Source organism: Crassostrea angulata, chromosome 10 (genome assembly GCF_025612915.1).
Source record: "Crassostrea angulata isolate pt1a10 chromosome 10, ASM2561291v2, whole genome shotgun sequence".
NCBI classification, from domain to species: Eukaryota; Metazoa; Mollusca; class Bivalvia; order Ostreida; family Ostreidae; genus Magallana; species Magallana angulata.
The window spans coordinates 8,055,434-8,083,418 of record NC_069120.1 but is presented as its reverse complement, the minus strand read 5'-3'; the positions used below and the strand labels follow the sequence as shown (position 1 = coordinate 8,083,418).

General features: G+C 32.3%; 5 protein-coding genes and 1 pseudogene across 6 annotated transcripts; all 6 read right to left on the bottom strand.

The window, feature by feature from the left end:
• Nucleotides 1-838: 838 nt before the first annotated feature.
• On the bottom strand, nt 839-2,377 carry LOC128167049 (uncharacterized). The gene is made up of 5 exons (XM_052832547.1): nt 2,280-2,377; nt 1,876-1,953; nt 1,388-1,476; nt 1,212-1,290; nt 839-1,065 (listed from the first exon to the last, which is right to left on the bottom strand). Exons 1-4 carry the CDS (start codon nt 2,345-2,347, stop codon nt 1,220-1,222), a joined length of 306 nt encoding a protein of 101 aa, XP_052688507.1. The 5' UTR covers nt 2,348-2,377; the 3' UTR covers nt 839-1,065; nt 1,212-1,219.
• A 1,913-nt stretch (nt 2,378-4,290) lies between these two features.
• LOC128167044 (uncharacterized) lies at nt 4,291-7,051 on the bottom strand (annotated as a pseudogene).
• A 6,046-nt stretch (nt 7,052-13,097) lies between these two features.
• On the bottom strand, nt 13,098-14,272 carry LOC128167043 (uncharacterized). The gene has a single exon (XM_052832542.1). The coding sequence runs from the start codon at nt 14,192-14,194 to the stop codon at nt 13,472-13,474; it is 723 nt and encodes a 240-aa protein (XP_052688502.1). The 5' UTR covers nt 14,195-14,272; the 3' UTR covers nt 13,098-13,471.
• A 1,481-nt stretch (nt 14,273-15,753) lies between these two features.
• Nucleotides 15,754-18,684, bottom strand: LOC128167046 (uncharacterized). 2 transcript variants are annotated; one of them, XM_052832544.1, is made up of 5 exons: nt 18,516-18,664; nt 18,149-18,220; nt 16,760-16,845; nt 16,601-16,678; nt 15,763-16,523 (listed from the first exon to the last, which is right to left on the bottom strand). In XM_052832544.1, exons 1-5 carry the CDS (start codon nt 18,584-18,586, stop codon nt 16,414-16,416), a joined length of 417 nt encoding a protein of 138 aa, XP_052688504.1. In that variant the 5' UTR covers nt 18,587-18,664; the 3' UTR covers nt 15,763-16,413. The 2 variants fall into 2 exon arrangements, with proteins under 2 accessions (XP_052688505.1, XP_052688504.1); XM_052832545.1 differs by lacking the exon at nt 18,149-18,220 and having other exon boundaries at nt 15,754-16,523; nt 18,516-18,684.
• A 3,629-nt stretch (nt 18,685-22,313) lies between these two features.
• On the bottom strand, nt 22,314-24,825 carry LOC128167048 (anterior pharynx in excess protein 1-like). The gene is made up of 5 exons (XM_052832546.1): nt 24,654-24,825; nt 23,636-23,713; nt 22,850-22,938; nt 22,657-22,741; nt 22,314-22,514 (listed from the first exon to the last, which is right to left on the bottom strand). Exons 1-5 carry the CDS (start codon nt 24,719-24,721, stop codon nt 22,493-22,495), a joined length of 342 nt encoding a protein of 113 aa, XP_052688506.1. The 5' UTR covers nt 24,722-24,825; the 3' UTR covers nt 22,314-22,492.
• Nucleotides 24,826-25,490: 665 nt separating this feature from the next.
• LOC128167045 (salivary glue protein Sgs-3-like) lies at nt 25,491-27,169 on the bottom strand. The gene is made up of 4 exons (XM_052832543.1): nt 26,947-27,169; nt 26,569-26,646; nt 26,334-26,419; nt 25,491-26,217 (listed from the first exon to the last, which is right to left on the bottom strand). Exons 1-4 carry the CDS (start codon nt 27,018-27,020, stop codon nt 25,793-25,795), a joined length of 663 nt encoding a protein of 220 aa, XP_052688503.1. The 5' UTR covers nt 27,021-27,169; the 3' UTR covers nt 25,491-25,792.
• Nucleotides 27,170-27,985: the final 816 nt, after the last annotated feature.

The window sequence follows — 27,985 nt, the reverse complement described above, 5'->3', positions numbered from 1 at the left end:
ACATCAACGAGCTAGAAATACAAGACTGATAATGATCTTAAATGAAGACGTCCGGACTCTAATATTGGCTCTGGCCATTGATTGGGAATGAGTTCATATACAATGTATACGAAACTAGATTGAATGATGCATATATAAACCTTAAGAATAGGTTAAAGTTATACAAAAGATGGTCGGAACAACATGCAAAAGATAAACAATCTTTTAAACATGATAATTAAAGGTTATGAATATGTCAATAAATGATTGTCTGTCTTATATAATTTCGTGGGTATCAAAGTACGTTATGTATCGTTTTATCCAACGGTTTGATACCCATTATGATAGTACTAGTTCGGGTTTGACAATAATGTTCTCAATATTAGGTCATCTTTAACTCATTCATCCAGATCCATCTTTCTAACACGTCGATTGTTATTATGGCTATATATAAAAGCAAGATGGTTATTCCTTAGAGTTAAACGAGGAAAACTTAGTATTGTTTAATTAACTACTTGTAATTGAAATATCACCTCGACTGTTTTAGATGGGTATTTTTCTATCCTGTCGGCAGCACATATACTGATGTGTACGTCTTTGCCACTACCATTATCATATGGTTTGTGAGAAAACATGACATGATATTAAAAAAATGCTTATATACCGTGAGAACACCCGACGCAACATGTGGCACACATGTACACATATAATTATCGAAGAATCGCTCGTTATACAAAAAACCCCAATAATATACAGCACCAATGCCCCCCCCCCCCCCCGTTTTACAGCATATACTACAATAACTAATAATAATAATATTTGTTACATGATTGTACTGTAAAATACAATTTTTTAAATTTTTTTTATTTTAGTGAAAGTTAAAATATTCTTAAATTTCAGTGCACAACAATCAAACTAAATACAATGGTATGTATGAATGTCTTCTTTTTTGTTAATAGATGGGTTCGTTACAATATCTAGCAGCATATTTCATTACAAATCAAATTTCTCAGTTAATTTAGATTTAATTTTGTCTGCTGTTGAATTGGACTACATGTATGAGGTTACCAGTCTTGGACCGGTGGTCTGGAAACAAAGAGCAACAATTAAAAAAAACCCTCATATAACAAAAGATATGTAGATCGAAGTTTGGAGAAGTTTCAAGTACTTGGAAAAATGCAGAGGAATAATTTAAATGCACATGCAGCTAATAGATATAAAACATTGCTTACTTGTAAGGTCAGAGACAGGGTTCGCAAGTACCCGGTGAGGTACACCTATAGCCTTGTTGGCAAGGTGGATGGCATATAGCTTTATTTAAGAAAAAAATCATCACAATAATTATGCAAAGAACTTTAAAGGCAAGTAATTATAAAAAAAAATGTATTTAGTATAAGTATGTTCTTACGAGTGGCACAGTCACTCCCTTGGTAGCCAGGACAGCACATTTTCTTCATGCTGTAGCCATCACAGGCGGTTCTGTAAGCGTGACTCCAGCTGAGAAGTCACAATTTAAAAAAAGAATAGTCTATAGCATAAATATGATAACAAAAGCATACAAAGTACAGATATGTATATATATTAAACACACACACACACACACACACACACACACACACACACACACACACACTATATATATATATATATATATATATATATATATATATATATATATATATATATATATATATATATATAGTATTCTTCACATTTAAATACAAGAAAATATAGAAGTAAAAAACCTCTATGCCAAAACGTTTATGAAACAAAAAATACACAAAGGCACCTAATAACAAATTTCTATGCAACAAATCTTTATGCATCATGTACCCTACAACAAATTACTTTACAAAAACTTATTTGGAATGCTTCCCGTCCCCCTGAACCACTTACCACCATAACTTCCACCAAGAATAACTCGAACAGTACCGCTCCGCTGCGTATTTAGTGACTCTCGTGTAACAGAACTTCCTGAAATAATTTGATTGAAATTTAAAAAAAAACAACTCAGCATCCCATGTATAAAATAACTACTTTAAGATCCGATGACAGTAACCGAAGAGCTTATATACTAACAAAGCTGTGTTTCAACGCACTTTGATAATATCAATTTGTAGTTATCAAAGAGACAAGGGTGAAAAGTTATTAAGTATTAGTCGGATATGAAATACCTATCAAACTGTCTAACAATAATCGTATGCTACGTTAATATAAAAAATAAGAACAAACTTATATCGGTGAAATTTGATAATTCTTGCTAAAATATTCGACAAGGATAAAAACCAATTTACACTTACTCGTTTGAGGCATACGTCTGCCCCAACAGCAAAACTACTGACAGGTAGAAGATAAGTTTCTTGTCCATATCTAACGAATCAAGTTTGGTCCCGATTCCAGTTATATATAGGTAGCGTTTCTTTTGTTCGTTTTTCACCAATCAAAATGTATTGTTTTTTTGGTTTTTTTTTGGGGGGGGGGATTCTTGTTGAGTAATCCTGAAAGTATAAAAAAAATGGCTTTTACTTAAACATTTGAATTAAACACTTGTTACCACAAATATATATTTTGTTGTCTTTTCATAACACAATTTATTAAAAAAGGAATCAGTATTTCATTTTTCTACTATTTAACATATGTATTAATAAACATGACTCATAGCAAAAATCCCAATGAATATGTTTCTTTTTGGGTAATTTTGGCTGCAGTTTATTTCGTCAAGTCAAACATTTTAGTTTTCATAATTGTGAAGCATTACCAAGATCAACCAAACTAATGAGAAACTATTATTTTGTCACTGCCGATTTAATTTCTTAAAAAGTTCTCTGATGGAAAAAAAACTGTTTCCTTTCGATAATGTGCTTGTATTAGTCATGTCTATAATTCTTTTCCTTAATTGTGCAAAAATGATATTTGCAGAAATATCAGTTGGTCTATAATTCAAAATGATCATTCGTCTTCATCTAATTACAATTCTTTCTTCTTTTACATGATTGCAGACAAGAGCCGTAATTTTCAACGCCAACCCTAATGAATAAGTCAAAGTACAAAAATAGAGTTAAAGTACAGAAGCATTATTCGTTTCTATTTGTGCCTCATAATATAACGTGCATTTAATATGCGTGCTTAAACAATTTCTGCTTTTTTCTTTGCTAATAATTACTGTTGATGATATCTATAAATAATGCATACGTACACAAGTTTGATACTAGTGTCTATAAAGTATACCAATTTTGGATCTCATATTCAGAATTGGCTGTGCTTATTTATCTAACGGGTTTTGGTGATATTTGCAAGCGGCAGCTCTTGACCAATAATCCTAAATTTAGTTATTTGCGAAAGAAAAAAGGCAAAATACTAGTACGTAGAAATCTTTATTATATATAATTCTTTAACATGCATTATTTTAGACAATATATTCTGATAAACTAGTAACAATCACATGCAATTTACCAAGTAGAAAGATAAACCCTTGTTTTCCTCTAGAACTAAAAAACTCTAAGCATCCCATAATCTTAATCTATGGATTTATAAGGCAGCCCTTATATGTTCTTGTCCATGTCTAACGAATCAAGTTTGGTCCCGATTCCAGTTTATATAGGTAGCGTTTCTTTTGTTCGTTTTTCACCAATCAAAATGAATTGTTTTTTCGAGGCATTTCTCGTTGAGTAAAACTGAAAGTATCAAAAGTAATGGCTTTTACTTAAACTTTTGAATTAAACACTCGTTACCACAAATATATCTTTTGTTGTTTTTTCCATAACACAATTTATTTAAAAAAGAATCAGTAATTTAATTTTCTACAATTTAACATATGTATTAATAAACATGACTAATAGAAAAATCCCATAACACAATGTATTTAAAAAGGAATCAGTAATTTAATTTTCTGTTAGTTAACATATGTATTTATAAACAAGACTCATATCAAAAATCCCAATGAATATGTTTCTTTTTGATAGTTTGGGCTGCAGTTTATTTCATCAAGTGTCAATAAAATTTTCAGTTTTCATAATTGTGAAGCAATGCTTTTTTATAAACCAAAAAAGCGTAAACTGCCCCAAGTTTTGTTATATCGTGTAACATAAGTAGAAATTAAATTCATTCCTTAAATAATGTTGATAATATCTATAAATAAAGCATACATACACAAGTTTAATACGAATGTCTATACGGTATGCCAATTTTTAGACCTTATATTCAGAATTGACTGTGCTTATATATTTCACGGGTTTTGATGATAATTGCAAGAGACAGCTCTTGCCTAATAATCCCCAAATAAATTATTTGCGAAAGACAAAAAAGGCAAAATACGTAGAAATCTTTATTATACAGAATTCTTTAACATGCATAATTTTAGACAATCTATTTTGATAAACTAGTAACAATAACATGCAATTTAGTAAGTAGAAAGATAGACCTTTGTTTTCATCTAGAACTAAAAGACAGTAAGCATCCCATAATTTTAATCCACGGATTTATAAGGCAGCCCTTATATCTAAAACACACGGAAAGTTGAATCCAATACACACCAAAAAAATCTTCTGTAAATCAAAACAATTAAACTGTTTCAGGCCGAAATCGTAGTCAACAATCAACTGTTACAAATTTCTAATTGTTGCCCCTCCCTCCTTTGTTTGAGTTTGATTCATTAGGTTTTTGTGTTTTACTGTTTGGCGTAGGTTTAGCAGTATGGTCCGGCGTAGGTTTAGCAGTAGGGTTATTAGGTTTTGGTTTTTCTGTAGGGGCCATGGTTGTTGGTCCTTCAGTGGGGGCATTTGTCGCTGGTTTTTCAGTGGGGGCCTTTGTCGCTGGTTTTTCAGTAGAGGCCCTCGTTGTTGGTCTCTCAGTGGGGGCCTTCATTGTCGGTTTTGGGGTAGGGGCCTTCGTTGTCGGTCTTGGGGTAGGGGCCTTCGTTGTCGGTCTTTGGGTAGGGGCCTTCGTTGTCAGTCTTGGGGTAGGTTTTTTTGTTGTTGTGGTGGGTGGTTTATAATTAGGATCTGGTAAACATGTGTCGGGAGATGAACAAATGAACCCTGTTCCACATCTCGTATGGCATATTGCTGTTAAAAAGTTAAACACTTGAATTGAGTTATGCGATGAAATTACAACAATAACAATCACATAGAAAAAAATTAAATATAGTAACATAGACACTGTATGACAATAAGTGTCTCACGTGTAGCACAGTCTGTTCCTTTGTATCCTGGACAACACTCTCTCTTCATGTAATTCTGGCTAATTCTTCAATATCCATATGATAAACTGATCAGAAGATTGTTTAAAACAATTATTAATATTTTGGCACAAAGCCCTTTACAATATTTTAAAAAAAATTGTATTTGAATGCGTACAAGAATTTATCCAAAACTTTCGAATAAAGAAGGAATTGTGATAGTTCATACCAGAACCAATTCCACCAGGAATGTTTTGTACAGTATTTCTGTGAGGAGTATCGAACTGCTTGCTTGGGGCACCATGTTCTGAAGAAAATGAAGGAAATTCAGATTAAAAAGAAATAGAGTTTCAGTCTCAATTCTCTTGTTTGTGGCTGTATCTCTTTGAATGGAAATAAAGAGAGAAAATTTGTCTTTTTGAAAAAAAATCTTTTGTTGTAACATAAAAAAACCCCGGTAAGACTCTTATCGGTAAATTTCCCGTTCAAAACAAACAAAATATTACTATATTATCCCTAAGATTCTTAATGTAAATAAAATAATTATTTATGTGAAAACTCGGTCTATGTCAATTGTCAGAGCCTTAAGGTGGCTCTATACACCCACAGTTTATTCAAATTTTCAATAGAAGACCACAAAACATATACTTATCAAATATCAAAATGACGATAGGGATACTATAGGTATTTTTAAAGAATTTTTTAATGTTTTTTCGTGTTTTTGTAAAATATTTTTTAAAAAGACAGCTATCAACAAATTGAGAGAAATTATTTTGTCATATGATGGATATTTCCTTCGGACACATAAAAAAAAATATAACACTTCTTAACATTCAAAAATGTTATTATTGCAATTTTTTTTAGTATTTCCCCAAAACATATTTTTTCATATTTTCTTACTCTGATGACAAATCATCTGAAAAAGTTGCTTGATGTTATAAGAAAATGTATTTTAATAAATGTGAAATAAAAAATTGAATGAAAACAATTGCAAATAAACACAAAAAATATTTAAAATTTTATTTGGTATGAAAGTTCCTCATGTAAGGGTTATCGTTCCTAAGTCCCAAGGCCCAAACACCTTGGGGACTTTTCATTTCTGAGTTGAAGAAAATTTCCTAAATATAATGTTGGAATGATAAATACATGCATATTTCATTATAGACTTTGCCCTGTATAAGTGAATATATTCGCTTTAGTGCAAAACTAAGTCAAATAAATAAAGGGGAACATTGACTAGGCTAATAGGATTTATGTATCCCAACCTGAGAGAAATTCAAAGCAACCCTCTCATCCCCGTTAGGTGTCGATATTAATGTGCATTAAAGTATATTATAATTGAAATATTTTCGCCTGTTTAGAATTTTCTTTCACGGTATTCAACCAAAAAATACGTTTTAGAAATTTTTGGAAAGTTAAAAAATTTATTGTTCTCAACGGGAATCGAACTCATGACCTACTGGTTTGTAGTGAACCCACTAACCCACTGCGCTACGGTGTAACATATCGATGATGCTAAAGAAACTCTTTAAAAATTTATACTTTATTTTATTGTTTATTTCGATAAATAATACCACACAACGTGAAGGTGTCACATACCACATTACTTGTAAGTAATGAATTTTCCAATTATCAAATTAAATCTATTCATTTAACACATTTTTCAAAATAGCGGTTCCCATACAATTCACCTCAGTTTAAATCAGCCAGTACCGGAAATGCATGTTTCCAGATTTACTTTTTTGCGTACTGCGTCATCAAAAAATGGTGTATAGAGCCACCTTAAATTCTAAACACGGTGTGCAAAAAAAAAAGATCTTACCCTTCTGATGGAGAAACATTGACAACGATCAGGACGACCGCCAGCAAGCAAGCATACAGAAGCTTAGAACCCATGTGATCAGTTCGGAAACACTAAACTTGCTGGAGAATTCAGGAACTAGCTTTATCAACTAGTTTTATCAACGTAACTGACAAAATGGGTAGACGTTTTAAAAGAGAACAGAAATCTAAAAAGCTACTTTTTCGAGTACGATCTATCTCTGCTCGTAACTTGCAGCCAAAAAATGCTCTGATCTATCTCTGCTCGTAACTTGCAGCTAAAGAATTTAAAGAAAACTGAGATGCAAGTTTTAAACTTCTCAAAACATTGTTTGACATGTGCTGAACACTCTCTTCTAAGTAAAGGACTAAAATTTATATCAAGTCCTAAGTCGCACAATGCCTGAAACAAAAGAGATTTTGACAAATTTGCACAAAAAAGAAAACGACTTATGAAATACTGGGATAACATACAACATGACGAAGTATGCAAAAAATTATTCACAACAACTCCTATGGTTGCATACAGTAAACAAAAAAATATAGGTGATCTAATCATTAGATCCAAATTAAAACCAAATGAAGTTCAAATAGATAAATTGGTTAATGCATAAGGTGAACTCCTGACGAGGCGGGCCTTATTACAATTCAAAAATGACATGTGCTATTAATACCGCCGAAACACTGTTAACTAACTATGACATATAAGCAATTGACCAACTGCTTCATTAAGAGTATCGGGTTCTAATAAGTTTAAGACATGTCTGGATGTTAGGATGCCGTCGTTTTATTGCACTCACAAACATCAAGAATGGGGAGAAAATGCTAATGTTGACATCTTGAAATGTAAACAAAAGATGAGAAATGAACAGATGCATAAAAATGATTTTACATAACGTCATCATTTCCGCATATTAATCTCTCCCAAAACGAAATCATTCTTGTAAAAATATATATGAAGTGGATAACATCCATTTTTTTCATATAACATCAAATGTGAAGTACTACATTTAACAGTTAAAGTTTAAACGTTCGATAGTATCAATATTTTTGAAACCCCATATTTTGCATCCATAAAACAGATCAGGAGTAACCATTTTGTCAAATAAAGGAAGCTGTCAGTCAAACGGTAAATCATATAATCCAATTTTTTCTAACCCAAGTAATGCCGTACATTACTTTTTGTGCTTTATCACCAAGGTGTTTCTTCGCCTTTAGAACAGAATTATCCTGATATTGAAAATAAGATGATTCAATTTATTTCAAATGTTTGTTTAGGAACTGATCGTTTCGAAAAAAAAATGACCATTTAAGTTCTGTTGACATTGATATGAAGTTTCCATGTTTCACAGTACACAAAAAAGTATCGTATCATCCTAATGTACAAGAAAATTAAACATCTCAAATTTATGAGTGTCAAATAGCGTAAAATAAATTTTACTTAATAAAAAAAAGTAAATAAAGATTTTTCTTTACCCCTGGGAGGGAGAAATCAGTAAAACAAACATTACCACACGTGACCAAACCACCAACACTTCCTATTATCCACTGTTTATCCATATTGGTTGTAAGATGTAGACAATTTATAAATTTTCCAACCCTTAAATAGTCAGATGGCCATAGGAAATGTTATTGATCAAACACGAATGTGAATCTATTTCACACTTAATACATTTGAAATCTTTTTTAGAAAGCATCGCTCACCTGAGCATAAAGGTCCAACTCAAGTTTATGGCTGATGTGTTTTACAATATCAAATAAAAAAGAAAAATGTTTTGGTATTTGCACATATATTTTAACTAATTTCAAACAAAAATGTAACTGAAATTTTTATTGCAATTTCTTAATGGTAATGAAATATCTTAATTATCGTCATGCTACATTTCTTTTAAATGAAAATTATTCACTAACAGCTTTAATTTGTTATTTTAAACAAGTTTTCTCCGTATGTCGCTATGTCAGGTTGGGCAACTGCCAAAATGTTTAGTTTTTATATGACTGGTTTTTTTAAACAAAACATGAAGATTCTTTTTTTAAAAATCACTTAATTTTATTTTCATTTTTTTTTCTTATAGTCTCTCTTTTGAGAAGGGTGTGGTCCTCTTTGTGGACAAACTTTGCATTATGCCACGTTTGTCTGAAAATCGCCAAGGAGTTGTAGGAAAAAGATAACAAATATTAAAGGAAACGACATCACCTATTACAGAGAAAACCATTTCGATCAAACATATTCACTCGAGCATTTAGATCAGACAAGCTCAAACCTCTCTTTTCGCAGATTCAAAATATATTGTATTTTTGCTTTTTGATTTGCTATATTTCTAATTCATCAAATGAACATGCGATTGTAACATGTTACCGGTATTCTTACTCACGATTATTAAAATGAAATAAGAGAATTCTCGTAGTCATCTTATTACAAACCAACATAATCAATATTTATATAATTGGAATCAAAAGGATTTTGTCCCTTTTCATGTTATTTTTTTTTAATTATAATAAAAATCATACCCCTTCCTAGAATTTATTAAGGTATGCTCATATGGAAACAAAAGTGAATGGTTAAATATCATAACTCCAAAAGTGCCAGTTGTTTTGTCGCACAAAATATGAAATCAATAACCATTTACAAATTTTGTTTTTATGATTTATTAGCCATATACATGTCTGTCAGGTTCCGGAATCATGAAGCCACCTTAGACCTAAAGTCAGTATTTGTACACAGTTCAAAGCTTTATTATTATATGCAACTTAATTTAGAGTCCACACTTCATTTCATAACTTACACGTAATAAAACATCCTTTAATTGCATTGCAGCGCACCGAGCAGGCCGACGCCAGATTTATTTTTCAAACACATAAACAAGCCATTGGACAAGGAATTAATATTAAGTTACATAAATTAACAATATGTGCATCCATAATACTATGGTATAACATGATTTAAGCCTCCTCCGCCACCCAGGAAAAACCATAGATAAAAAACAGATGTTTAAAAAAATCCTATGGAAACCTGTGTATCCGCGGCCAAATGCGGAGTCAGCAAACATGCGAGTGGCGGAACCTCACTCTTGGAATAATTTATAGAACTAAGAAATATGAAATAGACCTATATATATAATAAAAAAAAAACTAGACAAAAACACGACTTGCTCGGGACGGTGTGCGCTAGAAAGTGAACCTTACTGACAACCCATGAATCAGTTCGAACACGTACACCCAATTCTGAAATTTCATTGGCTAAATACTACATAACAAGTTAAACTTAGTAACCCCACACTTTCGTAATTGTTTACATGTCGCCAGGACAATTATTTTTTCGCTATACTTCGTAACGCGAAAAACTTTTGGTCCACACTTCATTTCATAACTTACACGTAATAAAAACATCCTTTAATTGCATTGCAGCGCACCGAACAGGCTGACCCTACACATTACCAAAGAAAGGGAAAGAAAAGGAGAAAAAAATCATAATTACAATTGTTTTGACACATATAACCTTTTTTCTACAGAATCCTTCACATAAACATTTTTGCTAGACACCGATTTCCATCGCCCGTGTCTTTGTAAACACCTTTCATTGACACTAGCATTTGCAGTACCAGTTGCCCCTCCTGATCTAAGGGAGTGTAGACCGATATTTAAATCTGGAGCTACAGTTTTTAAAAGATTAACAATATTTTGCTTTGCTGCAGTATAACTAAGCTTTTTATTTTTTGTCACTAATTTGGAAAAACCATTGCTTCTTAAAGCGGGCTTGAAAATAAAATGATCAGAACACGTATCAATTTCTGCCTCCTTTGTATGACGTAAAAACATGTCATATGGGCAAGCACTAGTAGAACCTTTTGCAATGAGTACTTCGTTTCCATCTCTGTATTGATCATTTTTGCATTTTTCAAAAAAAAAATTGTAAATAATTTTGTTCAACGATGACATCTTTACATTTCAAGGAACTTAGTTCGTCAAATCTTAAAAATCCGGCAAAACCTATCAAAATCATGGCTAAATTTCTAAGCATAAGAACGTCCGTAGTACTAGTATTTGTATGCAAATCGTACAATGTCTGTAGCATCTGACGGTCGACGGGATCCTTTCTGCGCACTGTTCTTCCCGTGAATCGTTTAGCCGACTCTTGTAGTGATTTCACAAAGGAATTATCTGTGGGATCTGGATAACCACTGATTTCATGCATCCATTTTATTGAATAAATTGCAGTGTTTACTGTAGAATACGAAGCACCAGAATCTAACAAATAAGTAATATATAAAGCAACATGAATTGCTGGAATCTCACTGTGTTCGTGGTCATTTATGAACTTTTCCATCGTTAAAAACCATGTTTGTAGGTCTTGTTGGTACTGTCACTCTTTGATTATAAAAGGTACCCACACATGTGCTCGCTGAAAGTCCCCAATTTGCTGTCCAATGAAACGCCGCTATCGGTAACTGCTTTGTTTATATGTGACTGTACTCCTAGTCCTGGAAAAAACTAGTCATCACCAAAATGAAATATCATTTATAAAAAAAATTAAAACATGTATTTATTTCTAAAACTGTATTCTCAATACCAACATCTTAAACTTCAGTGGAAATTTTGCAAAAACTGATTTATTACTCTTGCCATGCGTTATCAATTTTTTGTCAGGTAAATAATAACAAAATTTTACAAAACTTTTATAACCGTTTCCCTCAAATATCAAAGGCCAATATGAGGATGACTTCCATTCCGGAATGATCAATGTACCTGTAGCCTTCTCTGCTATCATTTTGTTAATAACTCTTGGTATATAACTGGGCGGAGGAACTAACCAGTTATTTTCACTTACCCAAAAACCTGGGTAAACGCATCTACTGCCTCTGTACCAGGACACCAATATTTAGAATTGAACCTTTCACACTTTTTATTGTAATGTGCAGCAAACCTATCAACAGTATGCATACCCCATAGTTTTCCGTAACTGTGAAACACATCATCGTGTACTGACCAATCGTCCATGTCAGTCGCACGACTTAAGAAATCTGCTCTTTTGTTTTCATTTCTGGGCTTCCATACATTACTTATTTGAGTGCTGTTTTCAGTGCAAGTTTCAAATATTTGGCTTGCAATGATTTGCAAATATGGCTTTTTGCTCCCAACTTGCATAATTTTTGCAACATTTTTACTGTCTGACATAACATTTTTTGAATTTCTTATAATACTGACTTTACTTTTCATGACCCTGTTAACGGTTTCTAATTCTCTCCATGTTGAGCTCTGCATCGCTTCTTCTGCTGTCCAATTTCCTACTACACTCCCCATAAAAACATTTTCATTGTTATCATTGATACATTCAAAATAACCACCAAAGCCTACATCCGAGGCGTCACAATATAAGAATAAGCTGCATACATCTGATGCACGTACAAAATCAATGAAACAACCGTTTTCATTCAAAATTGAAACACTTTTTCTCCAAAATTCAATTTCTCTCAAAGCATCTGCTGTTATTTTTACCTGAGCTTCCCAGCTAGCCTTGCTTGATATGCAGTAATACAAAAATCTTGTTTTCATTCTAACAATATCACCAAAAACAACTTTCATGGAAATAATTTAACCAACAATTTTTGCCAAAAATTTTGCACGAAAATACAATACATTTTTCTGTACCTCACCATGTAACGTATTTAAACACAAATTTAGACGATAAATTCTGTCGTTGCTGATGTGAACTTGACCTTTTCTCTGTATTCCAATGCAGACCTAACCAATCACAGTTTTGACTTGGAATCCAATTACATATGTCGTCTGCAAACAAGAAACCCAAATTTTGAAAAAGCATTTTTATTGAATAACTTACTTTTGATGTCACTTCGAAACTGCTGCCTGCTGCTATACCGTCGTCTAAAAATGTTATAATTTTATTCCTTCTGATCTTAAATGCCTCACCGGTTCTCTAAGAACTTTTGAAAAAATGTACCCTCCTGCAGAAATGCCAAAAGGTAATACATTGTATACGAAATATGAAATTTTGCCACTTTCTTCCCATGAGAAACCTTATATTGTCGGTGTTCCTCGTAAATCTCTATATGGTGATAGACTGATTTTAAGTCAAAAGTAAACATAAAATCTGCCATTTTAAGCATTTCTTTTGCAGTGACAGCATCTTCGTATCTAAACTTAAACTTGTGCAAATGAGGATTCACGTGCCTGCAATCCAGTACCAACCTTCGCTTACCGTTTCTATTGTTGGCCACCGTCAAAGAATTTCAACTGTTGGTTTTTCCCTTACCCGTGCCACACATTCCTTTTCTATCAAAATCCTTATCTCACCTGTGACGAATTCTGATTCATCTCTCGCTGACCTATTGTTGTTTAATTCAATAGAAGAAGGATTTGTTTTGAATGGAATTTTATATCCTGTCTTTATAATATCTAATATTGTTTTACCTGTCCCAATTTTCTCCCATTCATTGTAACATGATCTTAAACGACCAACTGGAGATATGATATTACTTATATCATTAAAAGCGCCAGATTTGAATTAGGCAAAAAATTATCTAAATTTTCACTTATCTTGTTTGCTTTGTCATCTTTCTTCGTACAATTCCGACTCCAATGTCCCTTAGCTCCGCAGTCAAAACATCTGCCGGGTTTTCCACTGCTCGTTGATCTTTCATCTGTCTCCATGCGGGTGACGGTCGCCGGTTTCTTCTGATAGGGTTCGAATCTCTGTCGTTTTCTCCCGCTGAAAACTTTCCGCTCGGCTCTAATCTGTGCTCTGTACATCTTCTTCTCATCATCCGAATCGTCTGCTATGGGGTTTGCCTGATACTCTTGCACTATTTTCCAATCAAGCTGGGACGAATCTGCCAACTTAATCACTTTCTGACGATTTTTAACCATCTCAATACCTTCAGCGATACTGCTCTTTGCCGACTCCACTCCATCGTCGCTCCCGCACTTTAAATGTTCTCTGGCCTCCTCCAACTTAATGAACACTCGGGCTTCATGTTTATACAGATTCTCGTTTCCTTTTTTACGAAACACATAATGTTCATTCAAATTGTCCTCAATTTTGCTTATTTGAGACGCGGAAATTTGTTGAATGTTTTGCTGAAAAACTGACAAACGACTGTCCATCATATTTTGCAAACTGTTTAACAATTCGGACTGCTGATGTGAAACAACTCTGTTTACTTCTTCAGAAATTGAGCTTTGTATTTGTCTGGCGTCCATGACGAAAAACACGACTTGCTCGGGACGGCGTGCGCCAGAAAGTGAACCTTACTGACAACCCATGAATCAATTCGAACACGTACACCCAATACTGAAATTTCATTGGCTAAATACTACATAACAAGTTAAACTTAGTAACCCCACACTTTCGGTATTGTTTAAATGTCGTCAGGACAATTATTTTTCGCTATACTTCGTAACGCAAACAACTTTTATTTTAAAATGTAATTTAGGATGTTTTCCCTTTCTTGTTGCTCTCTTTGCATTTTAAATCTCAATATAGGATTAGTAAGTATCTAGTAAATGGTTAAAATTTTGACTCAAGATAAATACGATGCAATGCATGACGTACGCCGGTGTACTGACCATTTTCTGATACGTCTGCTTTTTGTGTCGAATGATATTCAAACATTTATTTGTCACAGTCGCTATAAATTATTATAAAAAATCACAATTATGAAATATCTGACGTGTGTCATATTAAGAATAATTTCGCTTTATGAGAAATAATCTTCAATCATATTTGACAATTATACAATTTTTTTCGAATACAATGAATCATAACTGATCAATAAGCTATACATCACATTCTCTTTTTTATATAAATGTAATAACTTGGTATTTACTCTAAGTTAAAATCTAGTTATTAATACAGTGTATATGCATCAATTTCTTTAAAATTCCTTCATCCTGGGCGTTGAGCAGGCAAACGGGATGTAGGGCTAGTATTATCAAGAAAGTACATGTATCTACTTTACTTTTGAAAATCATTAGATACGAGCCATTAGTTGTCAGGGCAGGGCTCTATACCTAATACAGTAAAGATGCATTAATTCATGTAAAATTTCATTTCTGGACATTAAACAGGCCAACAGAGTGCATATAAGGGCATATAAATGGAATAGAACATCCGAAAATGCATTGATCTATGTCACAAGAGTTTCCTATATTTGATTCTTTGTATCTGTGGGATCAATATATACAAGCAATAAGACGTATCATCCATCACACCTGATACCCTTTCTAAACTCTTTTAATGAATTGGCAAAGTTCTTTCTTTAAAGTGGCATAGTCACGATTTTGGACTTTCAATTTTTATTGTTTACAATGCTTAATTTGAGCATTATTAATGATTGACCAAAATTTGATTGTCTGTCGTAGAGTTGTAAGCAAAATTCAGAGCTTAGAAATCTTTGTTTTATTTACAACGTTCGTGCCATGGTTTTATTTATATTGGTTCAATATACCGGTAAAAGTTCCTTTTCAAGCTGATTTTTAATCTGTTTTTCCTTTTTGATACATAAATGATTACTTCACATTTATCACGTTTATCACATTGAATCACGAATGACCCTAAATCTGGATTTTTTTTCGGAATTAAAAATTTAAGCAAAAACGGAACATGAGCTTTGTTTACATACAAAATTATTATGGGCTCTGTATCTCGCTAGTAACTTGACGACTGGCATTGAATTATTTTTGTCTATTAGAAATACCTATCTTAAACATTGTGAACATTAAAAACGAGAAAATAAGTATTAACCAAAATTGTTACCAAGCTCTTTTAATCCTCCTCAGACCTAATTCTTCATACCGGTATATTTTATATATACATAATGGCTTTTAATAGTAAAAGATATGCATCCGCGCGATCTTAAAAACGATAGTCTACACACTCATATTGTTTGATTATTTGTACATTATCAAGAATATCTACTGATGTATAACTTTTTTTAATGGACAATTATATGAAGTCTCAATATACAATTAATGTACATGTACATTTGTTCTTGCCAAATATAATATATTTGGTAGTCGACATTTGAATCATTAATAAGATTCCTGTAAAATTTCACCATTGAACACATGATACATTTAACGTAATCATACATTCTTCATATTAAGAAGCTTGGTATATACATAATATTCCAATATTATTCCTGTTACCTCTTGTGATATTGACAACAGAATTAAACAGAGAATGTTACTACAAAAAAAACCACACAAAAAACCCCACTGTAATTAAATTTAGAAAGCAACATTATATTATTCGTTTTCGTTAGAATTAAGAATCCGAATCGATTGTTGAATGCATTGACATTTATTCATTTGCGTATTGTATTAAAAAAAAACAAAGACTGCGAGTTACATTTTACATTGTTGCCGTTTGATGAGTGAGCGATGCTCCCAAACTAATTTAAGAGAATCAAGGACATCAGCTAGTTGACATTTTCACTTGGCTCAGTACTGGGACTATTACTAGGTTCAACAGTAGCACTGGTAGTTTCATTGACCGCAGTATTGGTATTGATGGGGGCGTTCGTAGTGCCTGAAATTTATTAATGTGCTGAATATTAGTATGATGGAAAAAACCCAAGAAGGATCAGGCTGTTGATAAAAACTCACCGATTAAAGTTGTATCTACAGTACAATCATCCGGAGAAGTACACATATACCCAGGTTCACATGGTGTCTGGCAGATTGCTACAAGGCAAAGGTTAGTTAAGTTAGTCAATTGATGTTTAAAAGGCATTAAATTTCAATCGCAAAGCAATCATTTCTTACGCGTTCTACAGTCACTTCCTTCAAAACCAGTACAGCATCCCATCACAACGTCGGAAACTGATATTGGTAGGTATCCGTAATGTAGGCTTTAAGAAAGAAAAAAACAAATATAGTCATGAGCGCTCTCCGTCTAAATCGACGCCTTCGTCGTATGTTCATTATCTCGGTCGGAAATAACTTGTGTTTCAAACTATGGTTATTTTAAACCAAATTTTTATTTCAATAAACAGTTTACACTTCAAACTGAACAGCTAAGAAATATGCTTATTTTGCATAAAGCAAACTTTGGCCACTTCGGGTTGACATAAACAGATCAAAATGGCGGAAGTTGCAGGCTTGGTTATTTCCATAGTATAGAAATGATCTTTTTTATACACCGATTATTCATAATAAGATTGGAGTCGCCTTTGCTTTCATTAAGGCCTCTTCATATTTTCAAATGAACATTGAAACATGTTTTAAAAACTTCAGGTTTTCTGAGTCGCTTAATATTAGGTGACATATTAAGATGCATCTTCATCTGGATCCATTGTTGTATAGCAGCTATTCTCTAAGATTAAGTTTTGTTTTGCCGATTTCTTATTTTTATTCACAATGGGGAAAAAGTATCATAGAATACATAGAATTTAATTTAGGTAAATATTGTTGATAAATCACAAGGCTTGACAAAATATTTTAAATGAAAAATGTTTTGGTGATTTTTCAATAAATTTTTAAAATTCAAAACAAACAAAGCAAAACCAAAAAAAAAGCACGCAAAATGTTATACACGAATTAGTTTGATTTGTTTTCCTACAGTTTAAAAAAAAGTAAATAAACCATTTCATTATTTTAGTTCATTCTTTGAATTCTTTAAAAATCTAGTTATACCCCAGATTATACCCTATAGTGCATCGCATGCACACGCTATCTGTATGAACACAGAGGAAAAGTGCAGAAACAAGAATTATTCCGCTACCATAATCAAGTTTTTTAATAGCCCTGGCATTGTAATATAATTGCTTTGCATAAGCAAAAACAATTAAACGAAAAATATCCATTACACATCTGAATGACGCTGTTTAATATTATGAGGCATTTTCTAATATCAAAAAAATGAATTTTTAACCTCAAAAACTCTTCTTTTTTATAAAAAAGAAAGTGGTTATGTTGATCTCAGAACCGATATTTTGAAATTTAAATTTATTTTCTGATACTACAAAATAGGTTCTGATATCACTTTAAGTCGAAATACCCAAAATGACTGCACTGATAACTCCATGCTTTGTAGTAATCAATTTGTTAGATTAAAATGTTGTGTTTAACCTTTAATGTAAAAAAAAATTAACATCTTTTTTGATAGATAATTTTGCAAGTTTTACAAACATGTATCATTTATATGTTACATACCATCCGAACCAGGTATGGTATGCACAGTAACGTTGAAAAGAGTAATGATGTTGAATTCTGCTGCAAAAACCACTAAAATGAATTAAAGAATACAATCTTAACATATTTCACTGTTTTGATAAGTTTCACCAATTAAAGGAAAACCATTGTAAATGCCCATATAAACTACAAATGATTACATTCGATGATCAAATTTAAAAACCATAAGATCGCTAGTAGTCAAAGTTATAATGATTGGCAACACAGGTACACAACAATCACCATAAAATGATTAATTCAAAACTGAATATGTTTGTATAATTAATAATTTACATTCAAAAAAGAAGATGATTTTCAAATAACTGTCTGCTGTAATTTTATTTCTTACCCCTGGGAGAAGGAGATCAAGGAAGAAAAGACGGTCACGCAAAGACAAACAAATATAACTTTTCTGTCCATCTTTTGTTGTTGAATGTTGGAAATACACCCTGTTATTATTAAAAAGTCAAGTGCTATTTTTTAACGTAAGCTGTCGCAAGTCACATGGTTAATGATATCATAATCTACTGGCAAAACGATAGAATGTCAAGTGACACGGAAACAGATTGAGATATAAACAAAACAGATTGTAATGCGTTGAAATTTTGATTTTTTTTCAACAAGAATTTTTCATTTTACTGTGCATAGAAGTTTAAACAAAAATCCAAGTTTGTCCAAAATGGCAGGACTTCGAAAACAACATTCAAAAACATTACTTTAACAAAACAACTCACAAAGTTAATGCAGGTGGCCATACCTTGTATTTTAAAGTTTAAAACTTTAAGAATAAAAGCATTCTGCCAAACCACGGGAAAGGTTTGTGTATTCAAAACGGCTAATAGGTCGCACTGTTCTTGTTTGCTTGTATTAATCTCATTCTCCAGCGTTCTTAGAATATAGAGAGCAACAACATATATAACTTTTCATGGATAATAATTTTTATCAATGTATTTGCCTTAATTACCATTGTTTCCAAAACGTACATTATATCCATTAGAACCTCCATTATATTTCGTTTTTTGGTGCCAAGAGTAAATTCTTAAAGTCATTTATTTATCAGAAATATAGATATATCATCATAACAGTTACTTGATCAAAAGTTGCAAGAATCATCGATTGTCAACCTTTTAAAAATAAAAGCCTAAAAAAGCCATAAATGGTTGTCATTAGTGGCATGTGACAGGTGAAAGACAGCATCCAGCCATAAAAGAATTTCTAAGTCTATGGTAGACTCCTTTTGTATACTAAATCCACTGAACTCTTTTTGTATTTCCAGACAATGCACATTACCCCCTCAACAGTTGCGCAATCTTATTTTTGAAAATCGAGATCTTGATGGTCTTTTCTATGGTCTGACACTGAAGTAATGTTAGTGCTCACAATGTAAATGATAAATCTGCTTCAGTGATCTGTGATATATTTTTGACAGAAATATTAAAATAGAATATATTCTTTTTCCTTAAAAGTGGTAATAAAATTCGCTATATTTCATTACAAAACACTCAATGAATACTCAATGAATACCATTTCTTACAAGACCCTTTTTCCAAAACTCCAGAGAGTTTAAGAAATTAATATAGTATGTTTTCTAGGATTAGTTTCTTATAGTTTGGTTTGTACCAAAAGCAGTTCATGGTATAACTTATAACTTATATTGTTTGTTTAAAACCGTCTGTTTTTAGATGACAAAACATGCAACCATCTGTGTTGAGGTATAATTTTAATGAAAAAAAATTATCCGGTTTTAAACCTGCTATGGCCAGATATACAATTTGTTTATTAAAGTGGGGAAAACTAGAATATTATTGTGCATATGTTTAAAAAGGTAAAATGTACACCTACAACGATTCAATAGTTTCGTTGACTAATCAAAACCGGATTTACCAGGGTATCGACGTAAATAATGGCGTATATCAACAACACCTGTTGATGTTATGTTTACTATTTTGGTAGCGTAACCAATCATAAATAGCAAGGCGAGTCCGGACCAAACTCTAACCAGGTTGCACAGTAAAAGGCCTTAACAGTGAAACCCAAGTCCAAATCCGCTTAGTTTGTCGGAATATGAATGCTGTCTCCATTTAAGAAAACTACTTTTTAGCGGGACATAGACACCCCACACACACACTCACACGCATTCTAAGCAAACATCTTAAAAGAAATAGAATTCTCAAAGTTTCCTTATTTTATTTTTCCGTCTAAAATATATCACAGATCTACGGTCGAAGAAGAAAATTTATGCATTAAAAGTAAAATATGGATACTATTCATATTTTCGGACAGCCCATACAAACGTTTATAATGATGAACGTACATCACTCTTGCAAGATGGATTTTGATAAATGAGAACGTCAGTTGTTGAGGACGGATCAGGCACTGTCCGGAGAACCAAATTGTGGATATTTGATTACAAAAGTGGTTCTGTCATGGAGTCAGGGAGAAACTCATTCAGATGAACGATCGTCTGTAACATGACAACCATTCATGCGTTCCATTTAGAGGCTCTGATCCGGTAAAGTTATACTATTACGTTATCTGTCTTCTGCTTTGCTGTCTATTCCCGGAAATTGACGGAAGTCTTTCTTGCGTTCAGCGGAGTAGGAATAAACAGGTATTGATTATAAAATAAAATATTTTATCATTTGAATATTTGAGATTCTAAAATTGAATAACTTAAGCTTACAATAACCGTGCATTTATTAATTTGAATACCAGGCATGCTTCCAGCACGCTTGTAACTCTTTTCTCTCGTATTTATTATTGCAATTTGACAATTGATAAGCTTTACGGTTACTAAAATCTTTTATTCTTTCAAAAGTTTCACTGGTTTTTACTACACTTGAACGTTTAAATAGCTCTTTAATAAATAACACAATTTTTTACATCCACATTTCTTCTACAGAAGCAAAAGTCGATACATAAGATTGCTATAGACAGAAGCTACTATTAGTGCTATTACTATGATATCTTATTTGAACTTTGGCTAATTCTATGTAACACACTAAGTATAGAATCCATTTACAAACCTGTGAAAATTTGGTAAAGATGCAGAATTTTTATATAACGTTAGGGTCTGTGCCAATATTGTTTTTTTTTATTTACTGTGACGAGGTCAGCTGTTCTTTGAATGGATTTATATTCAATTGCTCGTTGATTATTTTTTTAAAAATAATATGTTATAAGTTATAAATATATAAAACATTTTTTTTAAAATGCACTGCATAAATTATCAATCAAATGCAGAAGATTAAAACGATCAGTTGATTTTCTTAAAACATCAACGAGTCAAAGATACAGAATGATAATGATCTTAAATGAAGACGTCAGTACTCTAACAATTGCTGCTCTACACCAGGAAGTTTCTGGCCATTGATTGGGAATGAGCTCATATCAGAAACTTTAAATACAATGTATACGAAACAAGATTGAATCATGCATATATAAACCTTAAGAATAGGTTAAAGTTATACAAAGAATGGTCGGAACAACATGCAAAAGATAAACAATCTTTTTAAAATTACAATGAAAGGTTATGAATGTGTCAATAAATGATTGTCTGACTTATATAGTTCCGTGGGTATTAAAGTACGTTATGTATCGTTTAATCCATGGTATGATACCCATTATGATACCAATGTTGAAAATGCTACTTCAGGTTTGACACTAATATTCTCAATATTTGGTCATCTTTAACTCATTCATCAAGATCCATCTTTCTAACACGTCGATTGCTATTCTGTTTATATATAAAAGAAAGATGGTTATTCCTCAGAGTTAAACGAGGAAAACGTAGTATTGTTTAATTAAGTACTTGTAATTGAAAGATCACTTCGACTGTTTTAAATTGGTATATTTCTATCCTTTCGGCAGCCAACTCAAATGTACGGCTTTGCCACTCTTTATCATATGGTTTGTGAGAAAACATGACATGATATTAAAACAAAAATGCTTACATACCGTTAAAACACCCGACGCAACATGTGGCACACATGTACAAATATAATTATCGAAGATTCGCTTGTTATAAAAAAAAACCCCAATAATATACAGCACCAATGTCCCCCCCCCCCGTTTTACAGCATATACTACTAATGTTAATAATGTTTGTTGCATGATTGTACATTTTTAAAAATTCTTTATTTTAGTGAAGGTAAAAATATTCTTAAATTTCAGTGCACAACAAGCAAACTATATACATAGGTATGTATTAATATCTTCTTTTTTTGTTAATAAATGGGTTCGTTACAATATCTAGCAGCATATTTCATTACAAATCAATTTTCGCAGTTGATTTAGATTTCATCTTGTCTGCTGATAAATTGGACATTACCAGTCTTGGACCGGTGGTCTGGAAACAAAGAGCAAAAAAAAATTATAACAAAGGATACGTAGATCGACGTTCTGCTAAACTTTAAAGTACTTACAAAAATGAACATGAACGTGAACTAAGGTTGAGCTCTATAAGCTATTAGATATAAAACATTGCTTACTTGGGAGTCACAGGTATAAAGTCAGGTTTGCAGACATTCGGCGAGGCGCAGCTGTAGCCTTGTGTGCAGGCTGGATTGCATATAGCTTTATTTAAGAAAAAGAAAAGAAAAAATCATCACAATTATTATGTAAAGAACTTTCTTAATGGCAGGTGATTATAAAAAAGTGTATTTAGTATTAGCTTGTTCTTACGAGTGGCACAGTCACTCCCTTGGTATCCAGGACAACACATTTTCTTCATGCTGTAGCCATTAGAGGCCGTTCTGTAAGAGTGGCTCCAGCTGAGAAGTCACAATTTAAAAAAAATGAATAGTCTATAGCAGATATATGATAACAAAAGCATATATATATACACACACACACACACACACACACACACACACACACACACACACACACACACACACACACTATTTTTCACATTTATTAAAATATAAGAAAATATATAGGTGAAAAACCTAAAAAATCTCTATGCCAAAATGTTTATGAAATAAATACATTTCTCAATGGATTTATATTAAAATGCTCGTTGATTAAATTTCATTTTTTTAAATAATTTGTTATAAGTTATAAATATATGAAACAAACATTTTTTTTTTAAATTATGCACTGCATAAATTATCAATCAAATGCAGAAAAATAAAACAATCAGTTGATTTTCTTAAAACATTAACGAGTCAAAGATACAAGAATGATAATGATCTTAAATGAAGACGTCAGTAATCCAACAATGGTTTTAAACCAGGAAGTTTCTGGCCATTGGATGGGAATGAGCTCATATCCGAAACTTTAAATACAATGTATACGAACCTAGATTGAATCATGCATATATAAACCTTAAGAATAGGTTAAAGTTATACAAAAAATTGCACTTAATAACACTTTTTTGGCAACAAATTTTTATGCATCATGTACCCTACAACAAATCATTTTACAAAAACTAATTTGGAATGCATCCCGTCACTCGGAACCACTTACCACCACCAGTTCCACCAAGAATAACTCGAACAGTACCGCTGCGCTGCGTATTTAGTGACTCTCGTGTAACAGAAGTTACTGAAATAATTTGATTGAAAAAAATTAAATAACTCAGCATCCCATGTATAAAAACAACTTTAAGATTCGATGAAAGTAACCAAATAGTCTATATATTCACAAAGCAGTATTTTAACGTATTTTGATATCAGTAGATATCAATGAGACCAGAGCGGAAAGTTAATATAAGCATTAGTTGGATATAAATTCGGATATAATAAGTCATTAAGTGACACGATTTGAGATGAAAAAAATTATATTCAAGTTTTTAGAATCAAATGATTTATTTGTTTATTTTAAATGATTCACCAAAAATTCAATGCTAGAAATCAAGTTACAAGCGAGATATATTGAGGAAAGAAGTCAGTGTTATGTAAACAAAGCTCGAGTCTTACATTTGTTTACAAATAATTGAAGTAAAGAAATCATCATTTCTTTGACCAAAAATTCAATGCTAGAAATCAAGTTACAAGCGAGATACTGAGGAAAGAAGTCAGTGTTATGTAAACAAAGCTCGAGTCTTACATTTGTTTACAAATAATTGAAGTAAGGAAATCATCATTTCTTTGACAAAATAACTTGTGGTAACAAGATAAATTGATTGAATGTGTTCCTAAATACTATTATCAACAACAAAAGCAACAGTAGAGTGAATTTTATGCCAATACAATGCATATGTAAACAATAACAAGCTGTTTACAAAACAAGGAATTCTAACCTCTGTAACTCGCTTGTAACTTAATATTTGACTTTCAAATTTTGAAAATGCATTAAAAACATCCATATTATCCATTATAGACAATAAAAATGAAAAAATGAATTCATCGTGAAATCGTGCCAAAGTCCGTTTATCATGTTTAACAATAATCGTTTGCTACTTTAATACAAAAATTAAGAACAAACTTATTTGATGATTCTTTCCAAAACATTCAATAACGATAAAAAAACAATTTACACTTACCCGTCTGAGGCATAACTCTGCCCAAACAGCAAAACTACTGACAGGTAGAAGATAAGTTTCTTGTCCATGTCTAACGAATCAAGTTTGGTCCCGATTCCAGTTTATATAGGTAGCGTTTCTTTTGTTCGTTTTTCACCAAACGAAATGAATTGTTTTTTCGAGGCATTTCTCGTTGAGTAAAACTGAAAGTATCAAAAGTAATGGCTTTTACTTAAAGTTTTGAATTAAACACTTGTTACCACAAATATATCTTTTGTTGTTTTTTCCATAACACAATTTATTTTAAAAGGAATCAGTAATTTAATTTTCTACTATTTAACATATGTATTAATAAACATGACTCATAGAAAAATCCCATAACACAATGTATTTAAAAAGGAGTCAGTAATTTAATTTTCTGTTAGTTAACACATGTATTTATAAACAAGACTCATATAAAAAATCCCATTGAATGTGTTTCTTTTTGGGTAGTTTGGGCTGCAGTTTATTTCATCGAGTGTCAATAAAATTTTCAGTTTTCATAATTGTGAAGCAATGCTTTTTTATAAACCGCTTCGCAGTTTATAAAGCGTAAACTGCCCCAAGTTATGTTATATCGTATAGCATAGGTAGAAATTAAATTCATTCCTTAATTAATCACTATTGATAATATCTATAAAGAAAGCATACATACACAAGTTTGATACGACTGTCTATAAGGTACGCCAATTTTTATACCTTATATTCAGAATTGACTGTGCTTATATATATTTAACGGGTTTTGATGATAGTTGCAAGAGACAGCTCTTGACTAATAATCCCCAAATAAATTATTTGCGAAAGACAAAAAAGGCAAAATACGTAGAAATCTTTATTATATAGAATTCTTTAACATGCATAATTTTAGACAATCTATTTTGATAAACTAGTAACAATCACGTGCAATTTAGTAAGTAGAAAGATAGACCTTTGTTTTCATCTAGAACTAAAAGACAGTAAGCATCCCATAATTTTAATCTACGGATTTATAAGGCAGCCCTTATATGTAAAAACACGAAAAGTTTTAGTCAATACACACACACACACACAATGTATCTGTAAATTAAAACAAATAAACTGTTCAGGCTGAAATCGTAGTCAACAATCAACTGTTGAAATTTCTAATTGTTGCCCTTCCCTCCTTTGTTTGAGTTTGATTCATTCGGTTTTTGTGTTTTACTGTTTGGCGTAGGTTTAGCAGTATGGTCTGGCGTAGGTTTAGCAGTAGGGTTGTTAGGTTTTGGTTTTTCTGTAGGGGCCATGGTTGTTGGTCCTTCAGTGGGGGCCTTTGTTGCTGGTTTTTCAGTAGGGGCCTTCGTTGTTGGACTTTCGTTAGGGGCCTTCGTTGTTGGTCTCTCAGTGGGGGCCTTCGTTGTTGGTCTCTCAGTGGGGGCCTTCGTTGTCGGTCTTGGGGTAGGGGCCTTCGTTGTCGGTCTTGGGGTAGGTTTTTTTGTTGTGGTGGTGGGTGGTTTATAATTAGGATCTGGTGAACACTTGTCGGGAGATGAACAAATAAACCCTGTTCCACATCTTGTATGGCATATTGCTGTTAAAAAGTTATACACTTGAATTGAGTTATGCGATGAAATCACAACAATAACAATCATATAGAAAAAAATTAAATATATTAACAGAAATACTGTATGATAACAAGTGTCTCACGTGTAGCACAGTCTGTTCCTTTGTATCCTGGACAACACTCTCTCTTCATGTAACTCTGGCTAATTCTTCGGTATCCATATGATAAACTGATCAGAAGATTGTTTAAAACAATTATTAATGTTTTGGCACAAACCTCTTTACAATATTTTTTTAAAAATGCTTTCTTTTGTATTTGAATGCGTACAAAAATGTATCCAAAACTTTCGAATAAAGAACGTATTATAATTGTTCATACCAGAACCAATTCCACCAGGAATGTTTTGTACAGTATTTCTGTGAGGAGTATCGAACTGCTTGCTTGGGGCACCATGTTCTGAAGAAAAGGAAGGAAATGTTTCAGTCTTAATTCTCTCGTTTGTGCTTGTTTGTTTTTGTATGGAGATATAGACAGAAAATTTGTATTTTTGAAGAAAAAAATCTTTCGCAGGATAAACATCTCGAACATAGACCGGTAAACTCTTACCTGTTAATTTCACGTTCAAAACAAACAAAATGTTACTATTATCCCTAAGATTCTTAATGTAAATAAAATCATTATTTATGTGAAAACTCGGGTCAAAATCAGTTGTCAGAGCCGTAAATTCTAAACAGGATGTGCAAAAAAAAATCTTACCCTTCTGATTGAGAAACATTTACAACGATCAGGACGACCGCCAGCAAGCAAGCATACAGCAGCTTAGAACCCATGATCAGTTCGGAAACACCAAACTTGCTGGAGAGTTCAGGAACTAGCTATGTGTAGCTTTACCGGAAACTTTCTTTTAAATATTAAACCATGCTGAGATTGTCATCAATGGTTGTCAAAATCTTAAGAACGAATGTCCACTTTCTTTTGGACCTTTCCGTGATGACTGGGTTCGAATTTCAGCGATATATGCCATACTTGTTGTTTGAACATGCAAATGCATTAATTAAATTTAATTTCAAATTCAAAACTTCTTCAGAAGTCAAACACAATCCACCGTAGGCAGCATTTTTAATTTTAACTTAAAGATGACATCTTAAAGTGTGTGGAATGAAGTAGAACTTTTGATTTACATATGCCATTTTTGATCGATTAGCCACTCGCAGAATCGTTCGATGTTTAACAAAGACCAAGGCTTGGATTAAATCTCACAGTCCTAGTTTTGGGTCCTATATATTCCATGTGTAACAAATATTCATTGAACAGTTGTCAAAGGGACGTTAGTTGTCTTGTATTTTTTAGAGTTTCATTATATAGCCACTTTATTTCCAGCTTTTAGATTTAACAAATGAACTTCATGTTGATTGCGGGATCTTAAACTTTGAAATTATTTAAAGGGGCATGGTCACGATTTTGGTCAAATTTTATTTTCTGTTTTTATTATTTACAGTGCTTTAGGAGTGCATTTTTAATAATAAAATGAAATTTGAGAGTCAGACGTAGTGTTATAAGCAAGATACAGAGCTCACAATTCTTTGAAATGTAAACAAGGCTCGTGCTCTGTTTTAGTTTACATAGGTTCAATACATCTGTAAAAAATCTTTTAAAGCTGATTTTGTATCTTCTTACTCATTTTAAGCATAAATAAACAGCTCCTAATGTTTAACACATTCAGTTTAGGTCTAAAACGGGAATTTTCACCTTAACAATCAAAATGTAAACAAAAGCTTTGTTTACAGAGCAAATA

What these genes read in the sequence shown, in the direction of transcription:
- LOC128167048 (XM_052832546.1), bottom strand. Translation starts at nt 24,721, where the DNA reads ATGGACAAGAAACTTATCTTCTACCTGTCAGTAGTTTTGCTGTTTGGG. An exon ending in AGGGAGTGACTGTGCCACTC is followed by an intron (nt 22,742 to 22,849) that starts GTAAGAACAAGC and finishes TCTTAAATAAAG; the next exon opens with CTATATGCAATCCAGCCTGC. An exon ending in TTTATACCTGTGACTCCCAA is followed by an intron (nt 22,515 to 22,656) that starts GTAAGCAATGTT and finishes CTTTGTTTCCAG; the next exon opens with ACCACCGGTCCAAGACTGGT.
- LOC128167043 (XM_052832542.1), bottom strand. Translation starts at nt 14,194, where the DNA reads ATGGACGCCAGACAAATACAAAGCTCAATTTCTGAAGAAGTAAACAGA.
- LOC128167049 (XM_052832547.1), bottom strand. Translation starts at nt 2,347, where the DNA reads ATGGACAAGAAACTTATCTTCTACCTGTCAGTAGTTTTGCTGTTGGGG. An exon ending in TCTTGGTGGAAGTTATGGTG is followed by an intron (nt 1,477 to 1,875) that starts GTAAGTGGTTCA and finishes GTGACTTCTCAG; the next exon opens with CTGGAGTCACGCTTACAGAA. An exon ending in AGGGAGTGACTGTGCCACTC is followed by an intron (nt 1,291 to 1,387) that starts GTAAGAACATAC and finishes TCTTAAATAAAG; the next exon opens with CTATATGCCATCCACCTTGC.
- LOC128167046 (XM_052832544.1), bottom strand. Translation starts at nt 18,586, where the DNA reads ATGGACAGAAAAGTTATATTTGTTTGTCTTTGCGTGACCGTCTTTTCT. An exon ending in TTGATCTCCTTCTCCCAGGG is followed by an intron (nt 18,221 to 18,515) that starts GTAAGAAATAAA and finishes AATTCATTTTAG; the next exon opens with TGGTTTTTGCAGCAGAATTC. An exon ending in TGTAGATACAACTTTAATCG is followed by an intron (nt 16,524 to 16,600) that starts GTGAGTTTTTAT and finishes AATAAATTTCAG; the next exon opens with GCACTACGAACGCCCCCATC.
- LOC128167045 (XM_052832543.1), bottom strand. Translation starts at nt 27,020, where the DNA reads ATGGGTTCTAAGCTGCTGTATGCTTGCTTGCTGGCGGTCGTCCTGATC. An exon ending in TCCTGGTGGAATTGGTTCTG is followed by an intron (nt 26,420 to 26,568) that starts GTATGAACAATT and finishes TCTTCTGATCAG; the next exon opens with TTTATCATATGGATACCGAA. An exon ending in AGGAACAGACTGTGCTACAC is followed by an intron (nt 26,218 to 26,333) that starts GTGAGACACTTG and finishes ACTTTTTAACAG; the next exon opens with CAATATGCCATACAAGATGT.